This window comes from Ruditapes philippinarum, unplaced genomic scaffold (assembly GCF_026571515.1).
Source record: "Ruditapes philippinarum isolate M1 unplaced genomic scaffold, ASM2657151v2 ctg7340_1_1_1_1, whole genome shotgun sequence".
Classification (NCBI taxonomy): domain Eukaryota; kingdom Metazoa; phylum Mollusca; class Bivalvia; order Venerida; family Veneridae; genus Ruditapes; species Ruditapes philippinarum.
In genome coordinates this window covers 1-18,265 of record NW_026857402.1, presented here as the reverse complement: position 1 = coordinate 18,265, position 18,265 = coordinate 1, and the positions used below count along the sequence as shown (strand labels likewise).

At 34.2% G+C, this 18,265-nt stretch overlaps 1 protein-coding gene across 6 annotated transcripts; it reads right to left on the bottom strand.

The window, feature by feature from the left end:
• Positions 1-277: 277 nt before the first annotated feature.
• LOC132749601 (probable WRKY transcription factor protein 1) lies at positions 278-18,259 on the bottom strand. 6 transcript variants are annotated; one of them, XM_060739426.1, is made up of 7 exons: positions 18,198-18,259; positions 12,773-13,034; positions 11,753-11,991; positions 8,051-8,231; positions 6,654-6,850; positions 6,347-6,614; positions 278-2,821 (listed from the first exon to the last, which is right to left on the bottom strand). In XM_060739426.1, the coding sequence occupies exons 2-7, from the start codon at positions 13,011-13,013 to the stop codon at positions 2,493-2,495; spliced, it is 1,455 nt and encodes a 484-aa protein (XP_060595409.1). In that variant the 5' UTR covers positions 13,014-13,034; positions 18,198-18,259; the 3' UTR covers positions 278-2,492. The 6 variants fall into 6 exon arrangements, with proteins under 6 accessions (XP_060595409.1, XP_060595410.1, XP_060595404.1 ...); XM_060739427.1 differs by having other exon boundaries at positions 6,347-6,617; positions 6,657-6,850; XM_060739421.1 differs by having other exon boundaries at positions 6,347-6,850.
• Between the last annotated feature and the right edge of the window lie 6 nt (positions 18,260-18,265).

Here is an 18,265-nt window from a genome sequence, read left to right as displayed (position 1 = left end):
TCACAAGACAGGGTACACATTGAACACATAGGCTCACAAGACAGGGTACAAATTGAACACATAGGCTCACAAGACAGGGTACACATTGAACACATAGACTCACAAGACAGGGTACACATTGAACACATAGACTCACAAGACAGGGTACACATTGAACTCATAGACACAAGGCAGGGTACACATTGAACACAAAAGCTCACAAGACAGGGTTCAGTGATTTAGTGTATATACCGTCTTACATGTATTAAATAATATGAAGAAAAAACAAACAAGTAAAAATTCTTGTATACATGTAATTACATAATATTATGTTTGTTTTATTGCATTATTTGATTGCATACAAAATTATTTGATTACAATACATTTTCAAAGCAATTTCAGTGAGATAAAAAGGTGATATTGAATGAGTGTAATGTTCAATACTATAATTTATTGAATGAGTTGAAAAAAATTAAATCATGCCAGCCACGGGCGAATACAATACTAATTTAGGCATCAAGTTCAACAAGCAATTATCATAGTATTGCAAGCAATACAATAGTCCCCTACCGGTTATAACCCCATAAGATATTTGTCAGCAACGTTCTGTCTGAAGGGTAATTTCCTATTCCATTTACGGTGGTCCAACTAGGCTCCACAATATGCACGCAAGTTAAGTACTACCATCTTTGTTATTATTTAGAATAATAATAGAATACATGTACATTTTTATCCCAGGCAGACGCAGAAATTAAGAAAATGTAAATATATATGAGCCGCCTCATGACAAAACCCAACATAGTGGGTTTGCGACCAGCATGGATCCAGACCAGCCTGCACATACGCGCAGTCTGATCAGGATCCATGCTGTTCGTTGTCATTTTCCCCACTTGTAATAGAGTTGATAAGCAAACAGCATGGATCCTGATCAGACTGCGAAGATGCGCAGGCTGGTCTGGATCCATGCTGGTCGCAAACTCATTATGTTGGTTTTGTCGTGACGCGGCTCATATAATGTTATATATAATTATACCATATATGTTGCAGAAGGAGAAGCTTTATTCTTTCACAAACATCACAATACACAATAGACAAAGCCATTATATAACTCAAATGTCACAAACAATTTTTTGGTATATTTTTTTGCAATGTTATAAAAATACACTCACACATATGTATAAAACAAACATTAATTTCTTTCAGATTAATATTCTAAGATTCACTCAAATAATAACATTATCAACAGTTCTTTTGCAGTTATAGTCAAAATCAAAAGCAAATGGTGCTAATAGAAACTAAGGGAAGAAACTCTGGTAATCATAATTATAAAACTAGTCATATACTGATTTTTCCCCTTTAAAAAAAATGTAAAAATTGAGCAAAGTTCGTAATAAATGCATTTTCACATGGGTTTCAGTCCAAACTGTCTTAAACAGGTCCCTCGATTTATCAATTTTCTGTCTTTAAAAGTAAGGTGAAAACAACTTTAAAACTTTTGGCATGAATAAATGTAACTTCTTTATAGGACAAATGTAACAATGATTCTTCTTGAACAAATGTGTCCATAATGATTTAATGTGTCTTAAATATTTTATATTTTATAATTTCTTATAACTTTAAAGGCACTTTACACACCTGAAACAAATACATTTTTCTTCTTTAGAAAATGCATACCCGAGTAATATAAAATTTAAATAATGGTTTTAAAGCATATATTATATGCTTATTATCCAAAGAAAACTTATTCAGAAAGTGGTATTATTTGTCATAAATGTAGCAAAATGTAAACAAAGTGGTAATTTGACTTCCAGACAAAATACCAAATCACTATAACTTAACTAATTGCCAAACACAACAACTGAAGCAAAAGTTGGTTCACATAATTAGTCAATGGGAATCTTTTTTGGAAACAACAACAAGACACACAAAAAAAGTTTTTAAAAAATAAAAATAAAAGTATTTAAAGTGCATAATAGGCCTTTAAGACAAAAATCATATTTCAAAATTGTTCAGAGTATTAATATGTGTTTTAAAACTCGTAAAAAAATTTACAACAATTATTCTTGTCACTAACAATCTATTATCACTTTTTGTTTTTGGTTTGTTTTTTTTTTTTTTTTTTTTTTATTTTTTCATAACATTGTTTGTAAAAGAAAAGCAAGCAACTAAGTGTTTATGTTGAGAAAAACTATGCAAAACAATTTACATTTTGACAATATCTTTAATACGTTTTTTAAACTATTATAAAATATAATTTGCAGAGATTCAGTATAGCATTTCAGGATAACAAAGTTTTAACCCTAATACCTATTTGGTACACATGAACATATAAAAAAAAAACGTAACACTGGCCTTGACTTCTTTTGACAGTTTTTGTATATCTTCTTTAAAAAATACATTTTTGCTATATAAGAGATTATCTTTCACTTGTGACGTCATGATTTGAGAAATTAACAATAAAGCAGATTGCATTTATTTTCATTAGGGTCCGATATCCAAAATGATCCTGCAGTTTAAAGGAACAACTTCTCAAACATCATCCTCAGATATGCCATTGGTGAATTCTTTGTCTTCGCTTCAAACATGACTTGTTTCTTCAACCTGTGTGAAACCACAGTTGTGACTTTAAAAGGCATGTTCTTCTGTAATTCCACAGCATACGCCCCATCGTAACCCGACTTCCATGGGTCAAAACTTATCTCTTGTCCCGCCATATCCCCAGATACCAGTGTCAGGTATTGCAACAAGTCGCAGCCCCTTACTAGTTTCTTCAGATTCTCTTTTTTATTCATACAGTGTAATAGCCTTGACCCTATATCTGGACGCCTAAATGCAACTGCTCCTGAAAATTTAAAAATTGATATATTGACATGTAGTTCATTAACAAGTTAATTATTTTCCTTCTTATATAACAGACTCCGAAAAAAGGCCTCTTCCCAATTATAATTTTCTCCTCAAAATCACAAGGGGTCTTCTACCTAATATAGACAATCATCCTATGAAGATTGAACACTGTGGGCCAAATGGAACTTAAGTTATGCTCCAGAAACTGTTTTAAGGTGATAGTGACCTTGACCTTTGACCTTGTGACCCCAAAATCAATAGGGGTCTTTTCCCCAATATGGACAATCATCCTATGAAGTTTGAACACTGTGGGCAAAATGGGACTTAAGTAATGCTCCGGAAACTGTTTCTTGTTTTAAGGTCATAGTGACCTTGACCTTTGACCTTGTGACCTCAAAATCAATTGGGGTCTTCTACCCAATATGGACAATCATCCTATGAAGTTTGAACACTGTGGGCCAAATGGGATTTAAGTTATGCTCCGGAAACTGTTTTCAGTTTTAAGGTCATAATGACCTTGACCTTTCCCTTGTGACCCCAAAATGAATAGGGGTCTACCCAATATGGACAATCATCCTATGAAGTTTGAATATTGTGGGTCAAATGAAACTTAAGTTATGCTCCGGAAACCAAATTGCTAACGGACTGACGGACAGACAGACGCCAGGAGGTTTTAACATAATATGCCCGAAATTCTTTCGGGCATATAAAAAGGATATTACACTAGTGTAATAACACTTTCGTGTGACGTCATTTGCATTATATATAAAAAAAGCGTTAAAGTGTGCTAATGTTAGTATTACACTAAAGGCATGTCATTGAAAAATGATTCTTTTTAACAGTAACTGCTTACCTTCTTATTTATATTATGTGATAAATAGAATACGATATTGGATAGATTAAATTCTAAATTTATTGAAGTCATTGAAAAAAACAATATTATGCTCGCCACTCATTCATTATCATCCATTTATTAAACAGGAATATCAAGGATTTTTTTAAAATAAAAACTATAAAAAAAATAAAGATGATCCTAGTTTTTTTTGTAATTTGGGTTGAATGACATAAACTGTTTGTTTTTGTTTGCGAGCTATTTTCAATATGCCAGTTGTCTTTGAGGTTTTTTAAAGGTCATATAATATATAATGGGATCACCCATGGCAGGCCTGTAGTCAGCATACAGATGACTTCCATTTTAGTCTGAAGTAAATATTTGTGCATTGATAAACGAAAGTATGCCTTGACAAAAACTCCATCCTCATAAGATGCTGCATCACACCCAAAAACCAGGATCTAGGTCAAACGTCAAGGTCACATTTGAAGATCAAAGAAAAACTCTTTTCTGGTGCAAAAATTCTACATACAATAAGGGATATTAATATATTATTAAATATTACTTGTCACAAATGTAGACTATTGTGATGTAGTGTGGCTTGCAAAATTCAAGTCCCTGAGGTCAAGATCAATGTCACTCTTAAAGATCAAAGGTCAGATAAAAATATGAAAATGTGTGTATGGACAGTTAAGTCCCCTTGGACAGAATGATGATATGAAAAGTGTTAACATCTTGCCGGCATATTCAATGTCAATATAAATAAGGTCAATTGTCACCAAAGATGATTATAATTTTCAAATGTTCAACACTTTTGGCACATTATTATGCACAAATTTAGGTCCCTTTAACCAAGAACAGGTCACAAGCAGAGGTCCAGGTTTTGAAAGAAAGCAGTTAAATAAAGATGCCCGCAATTGAATAAAATTAATCTTCAAAAATTTTAAATTATTATACCCATTTTATAGTTTTAATAATATAAAAAAAACAAATCTCGTAGTGTAAATGAAGTTATGTACCTATATGTATTAAGCAATGTGCAACAGAATTTATTATTTGAGCCACGCCATGACAAAACCAACATAGTGCGTTTGCGACCAGAATGGATCCAGACCAGCCTGCGCATCCATGCAGTCTGATCAGGATCCATGCTGTTCGCTATTAGTTTCTCAACTTGTAATAGGGTTTGTAAGCTAACAGCATGGATCCTGATCAGACTGCGTGGATGCACAGGCTGGTCTGGATCCATGCTGGTCGCAAACGCACTATGGAAGTTTTGTCATGGCGTGGCTCATTTTTATCATCACATTGTTACCTTTGATATAAAAAATGAAAATTTCAGGATATTCAGACAATGTATAGGTATTGTTTGTGAAAAGTATTGTCAAAACTCATTAACAAGAAACATGGCAATGCCACGAAACCAGGTTTTCAATTATCACCATTGTAGATAAATATGTTGTATTTGAAATACAAATACAAGCAGCAAACAATGTAACTATGTGCAATGTAAAACATGAATAATGTAAGAGGAATTGCCATAGAAGAAGTGTTCACTATATATTCTTTATAAGGAAAAAAACAAAGGGCCATAATTAGGTCAAAAATTATCCAATCACAAAACCCCGACAATATGCGCCAGGGCACTTGATGACAAAGCTTCTGTGAAAGTTTGAACAAAATTTGTTGAGAAATGTAGGACGAGTTCAGCACAGAAGAATTTGTTCACTATATATTGATAATTCTGTACAAGGAAAAAAACAAAGGGCCATAATTAGGTCAAATATTATCCAATCACAAAACCCTGACAATATGCGCCAGGGCACTTGATAACAAAGCTTCTGTGAAAGTTTGGTCAAAATCCGTTGAGAAATGTAGGAGAAGTTGCGCACGGTAGAAATTGTTCACTATATATTCTGTATAAGGAAAAAAAACAAAGGGCCATAATTAGGTCAAATATTATCCAATCACAAAACACCGACAATATGTGCCAGGGCACTTGATAACAAAGCTTCTGTGAAAGTTTGGTCAAAATCCGTTGAGAAATGTAGGAGGAGTTCAGCACAGAAGAAATTGTTCACTATATATTCTTTATAAGGAAAAAAAACAAAGGGCCATAATTAGGTCAAATATTATCACAATCACAATCACAAAACACCGACAATATGTTCCAGGGCACTTGATGACAAAGCTTCTGTGAAAGTTTGGTCCAAATCCGTAGAGAAATGTAGGAGGAGTTGCGCACAGAAGAAATTGTTCACTATATATTCTATATAAGGAAAAAAAACAAAGGGCCATAATTAGGTCAAATATTATCCAATCGCAAAACCCCGACAATATGCGCCAGGGCCCTTAATGACAAAGCTTCTGTGATAGTTTGGTCAAAATCCGTTGAGAAATGTAGAAGGAGTTGCGCACAGAAGAAATTGTTTACGCCCGCCCGTCCGCCCGCGGACATACCTCAATCTAATAACCAGTTTTTTCCTTCGGAAAACCTGGTTAAAAATCACCTTCAAGTTTATTAAAAAATCTACTGGCACATTTTTTCCAGCACCCACAACAATTGTTCAATACAAGTACTGACTTGTTTCCATGCATCCCAAAATAAGTGCCAACCTCTCCACAGAAAAAAACTTTTGAATAGCCTTTGATATATTTTACAAAAAGACAAACTGCTTTAAGAAATAATACCTGACACTGAAGGGTAAACAATGAGACAGTCCTGCGGGCAGTTGATAGGAATTACATCATATGGTGTCATAGGGATCACACCTGTGTCTGCCGAGTGGCCTGCATCTGCCTGATCCCCACTACCATGGTTACCAGATCCCTGTGCCTGATTCTCATTACCTCCTGCTATATCAATTATCTGACCAATTGGTTTGTCACCTCTTTCTGGAAGATTTGGTGCCAAAAGATTTACTTCCTGTGGCTGCTGTGGTTGTTGCTGAAGTTGTTGTTGTTGCTGCAGCTGCTGCTGTTGTTGCTGAAGTTGTTGAAGCTGCTGCTGTTGTTGTTGTTGCAGCTGTTGTTGTTGGAGCTGCTGCTGCTGTTGCTGGGAAAGTGGAGAAGGTGATCTTGGCATCATGCCAGAATCAGGGCTACCTTTGGCATCAGAGATATCTTCATCTGAGTCTACAGTAATGACATCATCATACGTCTCCTCTGCTTCATTCCATTCATCATGATCAGCATCTGAAAAACAGACAAGGATTTTTTTTATTCAGGATTTTGGGGATATGAGCCATACCATGGCATTGGTAATTTCAGCGATGTTTTGTTAAAAATTGAGAAAGATGCATGACTGAAATTTTGCAGTGATTAAATGAATGCAAAGAATCACCATCTGGGATGGCATCTTCAAAAAATTATGCACCATTACAGTGAAAAAACCTTTTCTTTTCAAAAATTTTAGAATTTGTAATTCAATATTTTCAGTTTGTAACTTTCAAATGAAATTTTTTCCCCGTGGATTGGGATAATAATATACTATTTTCAATAGCTGGTGCATGCCTCTAAAACAAGTTATTGTGTTCGAGCCCTTGGTTGGTGCCAAGAAGCAGGCTCAAAAAAAGTAAAAAATATCTTCAAATTTTTATCACACACAAACTTATGTTACTTACCCAGCTCTCCCTTGCCCAAACCCTTACAGGACATACAGTGAGAAATTGAAATAGTGATTGATATCAAAAATATCCTTCACATGCACAGTTACCAAGTTACATAAGACTCAAGTGTTCTTGGACAGTCAACTAGTACTGGTTTGTCTTAGAATGCCTGTCAATTTCTTTACACATACAATCAAAACAGTGCACAAAGTTAATCCAAAGGAGAGACCAAACATGGCCTTTACAGACAAGTGGTCTTTATTTGGAGGTTACTTCGTTCATTTTAATCAATGAAGGATTGTCAGAAGAGTGGCCTTTATTTACAGGGTGGTTTTTATTCATAAGTGGTCTATAGCACAGGTTTGACTGTATTTTAATGTTAATATATGTATACAAGTTTAGATAAGAACATGAAAATGTATAACTGTTGTAACACAATTTCAAACTTCTAACCAGAATTAATATTCTTACCATTTACTTAAACAGTCTGATTCTAAATAATAACAGTGGCTGATCAATGCAGAATTTTATGCAAGTATATTTCAGGATGGGCCGAGTGTTGGTGGATGGGGGGGGGGATATATATATATAAAAATATCACCCCTTTGGTTTCTGTAAAACAATCCATCATATATTGTCCTGTGACATTTGCTATAAATTCTTTTAATTATCCTTGTCAAAATTTTACGGGAAGCACATATAGGTTTTACACTGCACAACCACCACCAACTCCCGCCACATCCCAATTTCACCACCCCTTAATCTGCCCCTTTAATACAGTACTCACCCTCAGTTAAGTCTGAGTAAATATTGTCTATTCCATCACCATCCAGACTGTCTAACACAATGTTATCTATGTGATCACCGGCATCACTCGGCTGTACATTTGACCGTTTCTCTTTAGCAACTATAACAACTTGTCCGAAGTCAAAACGCTTTTCTTTATTACCATGCCTTGACCTACATGCCTACAATGATAATAAGATTTTTGAAAATATTTTTTCCTTATAACTATCTTAATCATTCTCCAAACTTTGTTTATTGTCCATTTAGCCTGGCGGAGGGCCCTTTAACCTGCTCGAATGTCCCTTTAACCTGCCAGAACGTCCCTTTAACCTGCTGGAACGTCCCTTTAACTTGCTGGAACGCCCCTTTAACCTGCTGGAACGTCCCTTTAACCTGCCAGAATATCCCTTTAACCTGCTCGAATGTCCCTTTAACCTGCTGGAATGTCCCTTAAACCTGCCAGAACGTCCCTTTAACCTGCTGGAACGTCCCTTTAACTTGCTGGAACATCCCTTGAAACCTGCTGGAACATCCTTTTAACTTGCTAGAAAGTCCCTTAAACCTGTTGGAATGTCCCATTAACCTGCTGGAATGTCATATTAACCAGCTGGAACATCTTTTAACCTGCAGGAAAGTCCCTTAAACCTGCTCGAATGTCCCTTTAACCTGCTGGAACATCCTTTTAACATGCAGGAAAGTCCCTTTAACCTGTTGGAATGTCTCTTTAACCTGCTGGAATGTCTCTTTAACCTGCTTGAATGTCCCATTAACTTGCTGGAATGTTCCTTTAAACTGTTGGAACACCTTTTAACCTGCAGGAACATCTCTTTAACATGCTTGAACATCCTTTTAACTTGCTGGAAAGTCCCTTAAACCTGTTTGATTGTTCTTTTAACCTGCTATAACATCCCTTTAACCTGCTGGAACATGCTTTTACCTGCAGGACGTCTCTTTAACATGCTTGAACATCCTTTCAACTTGCTGGAAAGTCCCTTTAACCTGCTGGAATGTTCCTTTAACCTGCTTGAATGTTCCTTTAACCTGCTAGAACATCCCTTTAACCTGCTGGAACATGCTTTTACCTGCAGGAACATCCCTATAACATGCTTGAACATCCTTTTAACTTGCTGGAAAGTCCCTTTAACCTGCTGGAATGTTCCTTTAACCTGCTTGAATGTTCCTTTAACCTGCTAGAACATCCCTATAACCTGCTGGAACATGCTTTTACCTGCAGGAACATCCCTTTAACATGCTTGAATATCCTTTTTACTTGCTGGGAAGTCCCTTTAACCTGCTTGAATGTTCCTTTAACCTGCTAGAACATCCCTTTAACCCGCTGGAACATGCTTTTACTTGCAGGAACATCCCTTTAACATGCTTGAACATCCTTTTAACTTGCTGGAAAGTCCCTTTAACCTGCTGGAATGTTCCTTTAACCTGCTGGAATATCCCCTTAAACCTGCTTGAAGCTCCCTTTAACCTGCAGGAATGTCCCTTTAACCTGTTGAAATGTCCCTTTAACCAGCTTGAATATCTGTTTAACCTAATGTAGCTTTAACATGCTGGAAGGTCCATTTTACCTGCTGGAACCTCCCTTGAACCTGTTGGAATGTCCTTGTTACCTACTGTTACCTACTTGAACGCTACCTTTCACCTATTAGAATGTCCCTTTAAACTGCCAGAATGTCCCTTTAACATGCTGGAATGTCCATTTAACAAGCCGAAAACATCCCTTTAGGCTTTAACCTGCATTAACGTCTCTTTTATCTCCTGAAAAGTACTTTTAACCTGCCAGAACATCCTTTTAACCTGCTGGAACGTAAAATGATTAGCCTTTGCCATCATATTACATATAGAGCCAGACCAGCCAGTACAACCAGGCTCTTTACTTTAAATAACTCAGTTTTTGTATTTTTGATACTGAAATACCATAAACTTTGAATGGACTATTTTAAGTTCAAAGGCGGCAAATCCATTTAAAATTCAGTGGGTTAAAAGTTAAATGGGTTGAAAGTTTAGTGAGTTAAAGGTTAAGTGGGTAAAGGGTTAAGTATGTTTTGTTAACTGAATATTTGAAATACTTATAAAACTGTGCCCACAGTAGACCAATCCACTTTAAAACCACATTATGTCTAAGACATAATAAAATTTTACTTTTTTAGAAAGAGCAAATATAACTTGTATAATGTAAAGTTTAAACAATGCTTATAGAGAATGTTAGATGCTTGTTACCTGAAGAAAATAGTATTAAAAGTGAAATCATTTGTCATAAAAGTCATTAAAGTAGCAAAATGTAAGCAAAATAATTTGTTTTTACTTATATACAAAATTCTAATTCACTGTAACTGTACTTATTGTCAAAAAAAAAAAAGCATATGCAAAAGATAGTTCAGGTTATTGGCCAATGAGTCTTTTTGGAAACTATTAAAAACAAGAGCCCGGTTTGAGCCGGGTGTTGCTCCCCGAATAGGTTTTGGACACAGGAAAGTACACCTCATGTAGTTTTAGAGTTATGTCCCTGGAAAAAGTTCAAAGTGCAAAATAAGGCAAGGCAGAGTTACTGTTCTTTGCACTGCACTTCTAATCAATGTGATCTATCAACCTACAAAGTTTCTTGATGATATCTCTTATGATTTCCGAGTTATGTCCCGGACAACTTCAAAAAGTAAAAATAAACAAAGGGCAATAACTTCAGAATTAGGCAAGGCAGAGTTATGATTCTTGTGCACTGCACATCTACCCATTGAGATATATCTACCTATAAAGTTTCATGTTGATATCTCTTATAGTTTTACAGCTATGACCTGGACAAGATTTTTCTAAAAGGGGAGATAATTCAAAAATGAGGCTTAACAGAGTTATGGTTCTTTTGCACTGCACCTCTACTCAATGAGATCTATCTACCTACAATATTTCATCTTGATATCTCTTATAGTTTTAGAGTTATGTTCCGGACAAAGTTTAAAGTGTTAAAATTAACAAAGGGCAATAACTCCAAATTAGGACAAAAAGAGTTATTGTTCTTATGCACTGCACATCTACCCATTGAGATCTATTCACCTACAAAGTTTCATGTTGATATCTCTTATAGTTTTAGAGTTATGCCCCAGACAAGATTTTTCTATAAGGGGAGATAATTCAAAAATGAGGCTTAACAGAGTTATGGTTCTTTTGCACTGCACCTCTACTCAATGAGATCTATCTACCTACAATGTTTCATCTTGATATCTCTTATAGTTTTAGAGTTATGTTCCGGACAAAGTTCAAAAAAGTTAAAATTAATAAAGGGCAATAACTCCAAAATTAGGACAAAAAGAGTTATTGTTCTTATGCACTGCACATCTACCCATTGAGATCTATTCACCTACAAAGTTTCATGTTGATATCTCTTATAGTTTTAGAGTTATGCCCCGGACAAGATTTTTCTATAAGGGGAGATAATTCAAAAACCGGGCAAAATAGAGTTATGGTTCTTTGACACTGCACTCCCCCTCAATGCCCTCTACCAGTGTATGAAGTTTCAACAAATTATCTCCATGGGTTTTCAAGTTATGCTCCGGACAAGACAACGGACGGACAGACAGACGGACAAGGCGCCGACTTTAAGCTCCCCCCAAATTTTTCGGGGAGCATAAAAAAAGCTTTTGAGAGAGAGAAAAAAAAGAATTTCTTAGGCATAATGGGCCTTTAAGGGTAAACATACCTGTATAAAAAACAGCTTAGGCTTGTTGGTTAGTCCTGTTTCTTTATCATCCTGGAACAATGATATCACATCTGTATCTATGTAGACTTTGTAGTTATCTGAACCAAGAACACTATGACGCCAAACTCTTGCATTCTTGTCCATGTTTTGTAACTTTTTTTCCTCCAATTCTTCACCATGGGAACTAATCACCAGTACAAAACAATCTGAATTCTTATTAAACTCTTCATTTTGACTTGCTGAAAAAACAAAATCAGTTTTTTTTGTTTTGTTTCAATACAATTGAACTTTGCCATAATAGTGAATTCGGGAGTCAAGGTCATATTTCAGCATGTCAAATGAAAAACAATGTGCAGATGTGTCTAATGTTAAGATACAAAGGTGGTAGTGCAATAATTGATTAAACAATAAAAGAATTTTACTTGACAAAAAATTAGGTATTTACTGTATTACATAGCTGTATTAAATTTTAAGATGCCAGGAAGAGTTATTTTTTTAAATACTTTCATATAATTAAGCATTTCCCATTTCTAAAACATAAAAAACATTTACGATTTAAAATCATCCATATATACATAAAAGTGATCATAATCGCCTGCCTTAAAATGTCTTCATATTGTTTCATAAATATCCCTGCAAAGCTCACATCTCTCTTGCTAGAGTTCATGACCTTTTATCATTTTATAAATATCTCAGAAAAGCAAAACATTTCTCTTGCTAGAAGTCATGACCTTTAGACTTACTCCCAGCTATAAATTAATAAAAATATCCATTAACTATTGTAATGCTTTCCTGCCAAAAAATTCTAACATCTGCCAATATCTTTATATTACAATTACTCATCCTTTACTTCTATGTACTTCTATGTACTATATTCTGGTTATAAATATTTAAAATGACTGAATGAAAAAAAAAAACATTCTGCAAATGACAAATGAATATTGGCCGATGTTAGAATTTAGAAATTTTTTGTGGGAAAGCATTGCATTAGGACTACCTGAAAGACATCTAGTATCTTACCTTTTTTAATTTTTTGTTTCATAGCATCACCTGTCAGATCTTTGTAAGCTTTCACACGAAAGTCTAGCGCTCTAAACATATCTTTCATATTCTTCAAATCTACAGATGACCCATATCTTTTATTTTTTGGTAGTGGAAGTTCTTTTTTTTTGTCATAGAAATTTTCATTTACTATGATTATAGCATATCCCCTGTATTTGTGACTAAAGTCATATGAAGGGTTGTCCCCATTGTCTGCCATGTCCTATCTTACTGTTCTTACCTGTAAAATTATGACTTAATTTGGGATATGAGATATATTGATCAATTTCACCATTTCTAAAAATAAATATTCTAAAAATAAACGTTCTAAAAATAGCATTCTAAAAATAAACTTTCTAACAAAACCTTACATCAAGCTGAATACAATATCTAGCCTAAATGGGCAACACAGACTGCAAAAGGTACATATAATTTTTTTTTTTTTTACTGAAGGCAAGTTTTTTAAGAAATAGTAAGACAAGGAACATCGCAATGCGATGCAACCAGGTTTTCAGCAAAATATTTCACAGAAGCTTTGTCATGAACGGCATTTGTTTTTGATTGAACTTTTAGGAGGAATTATGGCTTTTTTAATATTCCTCAAACAAAAATGATTGAGAAATTTTATGTTGTCTATTCGCCTTTTTTTCCCAAATGTTTTAGAAAGGTAAACAGTACTTTATTTTTGCTTAATTTTTGCATTTTTGCGTCTCTTGTCATTTTCTTTTGTCAACAATATTGGCGTGTGGTGTTTTGTGCGATATCAAGAAAAGTATGTTCACAATTTTAAAAAAATACTTGAATGATGTCTTGGAAGAAACATGGGAATTTAGTGAGCGCCAGGGCACTTGATGACAAAGCTTCTGTGAAAGTTTGGTCAAAATCCATTGAGAAATGTAGGAGAAGTCGCACACTGTAGAAATTGTTCACTATATATTCTGTATAAGGAAAAAATATACAAAGGGCCATAATTCGGTCAAATATTATCCAATCACAAAACCCCGACAATATGTGCCAGGCACTTGATAACAAAGCTTCGAAGAAAGTTTGGTCAAAATCCGTTGAGAAATGTAGGAGGAGTTGAGCACAGAAGAAATTTTTCTCTATATATTCTGTATAAGGAAAAAATAAACAAAGGGCCATAATGCGGTCAAATATTATCCAATCACAAATCCCCGACAATATGTGCCAGGCACTTGATAACAAAGCTTTTAAGAAAGTTTGGTCAAAATCCGTTGAGAAATGTAGGAGGAGTTGCGCACAGAAGAAATTGTTCACTATATATTCTATATAAGGAAAAAAAACAAAGGGCCATAATTAGGTCAAATATATACCAATTGCAAAACCCTGGCAATATGTGTCAGGGCACTTGATGACAAAGCTTCTGAGAAAGTTTAGTCAAAATCCGTTGAGAAATGTAGGAGGAGTTGCGCACAGAAGAAATTGTTCACTATATATTTTATATAAGGAAAAAAACGAAGGGCCATAATTAGGTCAAATATTATCTAATCGCAAAACCCTGACAATATGCGCCAGGGCACTTGATGACAAAGCTTCTGTGAAAGTTTGGTCAAAAACCGTTGAGAAATGTAGGAGGAGTTGCGCACAGAAGAAATTGTTTACGCCCGCCCGCCCATCCGCCCGCCCGCCGACATACCTCAATCTAATAACCAGTTTTTTCCTTTGGAAAACCTGGTTAAAAATATATACTTTTTAAAGAAGGGAATGGGGCCAAGTTAAGGCTGATATTTCAGCGCCAATTTGGCCCTCAAAAATTCAATGTCTAAACCTTGGATAAACATTATCTAGATGGTTAATTCCTGTACATTATTAAGAGCAGATTAGCAGCTGCTGCAATAAATCAAATGTTCTCTGAACACTTTCCAGTGATTTTTTTTGAATTTGTATTGTAAAGTATATCTTCGGCAGACATGTTATGGGCATCATCGTGAAAAAATCAATTTTTGTGATAACTTTTAATAAAATTAACATGGCCAATCCAGTCTTATCCAGTCTCTCTTAGCAAATACTAGACAATATAAAGACTGTGAGATTTAATTTTTACTAAATCAAAATGAACCGAGATAGACAAATAAAAAAAATATGAAGCTGTTCACTGGTTTCGAAAATATCTTGATGTCTTTCATACATGTGAACTCTCCCACTTTTAGGGGGAGACTCCCACTTTCTTCAGTCATATTTTCAAAGATTTTTCTTAAAATAAGGGGTATTTTCACAAATTAAAGAAATCTCCCTCTTTTTGATGTCAGAACTTCTTTCTTTGTTTATTGCAAATTCTAAAATCTCCCTTTTTTTTTGAAGAAAAATCTCCCACTTGATCATCGAAAAAAAAATCACATGTATCGTCTTTTTTACAAGACTAATTAGTGGAAATATTTTGAGGACTTGTTTAGACGCACATGCCAATTGATTAATTTGATTGTCTTTAATGTTTCGACTTGTCTATGTAAATAAAACCAAGTGATTCACTGGGACATACTTTCACACAAAGATTTTTATGTTATATAACTTCTGGTAGGCAAGAAATAGCTGAAAAGTGGTTATGGCAAACGTCATTGTAATTTGTAATGAGTTTTGCCTTATTGTTAAATTTTTTAAATTTCTGTTGTACGTCTTTTATCTTAATTATCCGCACACATGTACAAGTACGAATTTTGTGCATAATTTACAGTCAATTTACAAGCCATCAAATGCATTACGTTTATCAGAAAATGCGATATTTAAGCTGATTTGACCTAAATAATATACGAAAAAGCTTCAAATTCAAACGCGGTTTCATCTAATTTTTTTTGTCTTACCGTACATGAGTCATGTACAACTACACACAGTAGAGATTAGCTGTACAAGATTTTCTAAGTAATTAAAAACATACATTAATGAAAATGCTAACTAACGAGTAAAGTAAAAAGTAAGTAATTGCATTTTATAGTCTAAGTTTCATGCTTACGCACGTTCACCGACTTTACAGCTATTACCCCTGGTCATCGGGCTACTGGTATCTATCTATCAATCTCCCTGGGGAGTCTTTTAACTTCGCTTAGTGCAGCTGACAATTTGGCGCAACGGAATTATACCACCCTCGCAGGTACCCATTTACACCTGGGTGAAGTGAAGCAATGGCAGGTAAATTTCTTGCTCAAGGAAATTAGCAGTGCCCCTGCTGGACTACTGCTCCTATGAGTAATGTTCTAGAAGAAGACTTTACAAAATATAATGAAATTTTAACATTTTTTAGCAGTTGATGTAAAGCTGTGATGATTCATGGCAGTTCTTTTATTATGAAAATGCATTGAGCTAAATTTTAAATAAAAAGTCTCAATCTGATTCATCGTAATTTAGATACAAGATACAAGAAAATTTATTTTACGTTGGATACAATTAAACAGAAAACACTAGCTCATGAGCTATTTTCCGACATACAATAGTATATGTATTAAAGGAAGTAAAGCAGCTAAAAAATATAAGCATAAGCACATTATAGTAAATAGGATTAAGTTAAGATATTTCTATGGACAATAATTTATAGATCAGTGATATTTATTAAAAAGGAAATTTCAACTAAAAAGCTGAAAAAAATCTCTTTTCGGTAATTATTGAAAGTTGCTAGATGACATCATGTTTGCTCATCATAGTTTGTATTACTGAACAGTTTAACCCATTTTACAAACTTTTTTTCTCACTGTCAGTTTTGTGAATCGCGTGCGCTTGCAATACGGTAGCTAAAGAGACTTCAGCGAACAGGTTTTATAGTACTGCTAGACCTGTTCGTTGAAGCCAATCCCGTATCAAAAGTCAACCAGAACCATGACATATTCATGTCATGCTGTAATTCAATAAAATTTCGTGATCTAGACAAAAACTATTTTAATACGGGTAGTAAGATATATTTGGGACTCTTCAGTCTATATTTTTGAACACAGAACGTTAGATTGATGAAATAATGCCTCAAAGTTTATCAGTGGGTTCACATTTCATAAACTTCGCCACAATTACTGCCTTCGTGACTAGCGAGAATTTAGGTTCAGATACATTTGCATGACATTTGGTGACCCTGACCTGTGACCCAAAATGCTATTTTTAATTGAAATTTTTTGCATGGCTTTGCAATAATTAATAACTGTGTATTTCTTCAATAACAGACATTGTACCAAAAACATGTTGTATTTATATTTTTTTGAGTGATGATTCATGACTTATTTGTTTGTTTTTATTTAAAATTATACACTTACCAAAAATAGTGTATGGTCCGTTACTAAAAATACATGTAGATGCTAGAATTCCCAAAACTTCAAGTCCCGTGAGATTTCATTTGAAAGCAAACTCCATATTGGTAAACATTCTCTACATATTTCCCTATTAATAATTAAATAGTTGGGTACACAATGTCATTGATTATAGATTCATTTAAAAACAGAACATGAATTGATTGAAAATTGATTTGTTTATCAAATGTTTTTTTTTATTTGAGCCAAATTTTATTAATAAGGTTGATTTTAATAGGTTTTTATGTACTGCACATGAACGGCGAAAATTCTGGTAGCTTTTGCAAATAGGGTTGACCCATAACTTTACTGTCCCACAACATCAAAATAAAAGCGACATATAAAGTTATGGAAGCCAGAACTAGCAACATTTGTTTTTTCACTGTTTTCACTGAAGTGACTATTTGGGAATGTCAACTCTTTTCACTAAAATTCACAATTTGAAAAAGCACGCAATAGTTTAGGTACTTTGATCTCACAAATCAATTAAATTTTCACAAATTTTATTACAGTGAACTCTAAGTTACACACTTCTAAAGGTGCTAATTTAGTAATTAATTAACCTGTGTTTATAATGCTTTATTCAAAATTCTTTCACACTTCTAATTGTTCTTATCATTATCTGTTATGGTATTTTTAATTTTTGGATAACAAAAAAAAAAGAATAAATATATACATGTAGACTTATAGCTGATAATTTTTTCAGAACTCATATAATATATCATATTTATAATTATTTTCCAAGGGAAATTTCACTATATTTATGACAAAAAATCTTCTTTATAACATGAATGTAATTGCTTGCAAGTATGTGGTATATTATATTTAATATTATAACCCATAATGGTATTTATTTCATATATTTATCAAATTTAAAAAAGGTGTCGAAAATACCAGTGTTTTCAGGGTGAAACGTCCAGGGCCGAAACGTCCAGGAGGTGTAAAGTCCAAACACCAGTCTAGCAATACGGCTAAATATTACCTTTATCAAAGATGAATGCACGGTGTTATGTCATCATAAAGTGTCTAAATTAAGTTAAATCGTATGATATTACTATTGTATAATCATCCAATGGCTACATGTACGTATAATAAACAGACTTTTAACAGTTTTGGCTTACCGTTTTTTCCCCACTTTTGGTTTCGATTTTTCGTTACAAATGGTGTACATTATAAAAGGGGCGTAACT

Bases quoted from the DNA above. Each gene is read 5' to 3' on its own strand.
- LOC132749601 (XM_060739421.1), bottom strand. From the start codon at position 13,013: ATGGCAGACAATGGGGACAACCCTTCATATGACTTTAGTCACAAATAC. The intron at 6,851-8,050 runs GTGAGTACTGTA...TCTGTTTTTCAG, and splicing joins TTACTCAGACTTAACTGAGG to ATGCTGATCATGATGAATGG. The intron at 2,822-6,346 runs GTATTATTTCTT...TTAAATTTTCAG, and splicing joins TGTTTACCCTTCAGTGTCAG to GAGCAGTTGCATTTAGGCGT.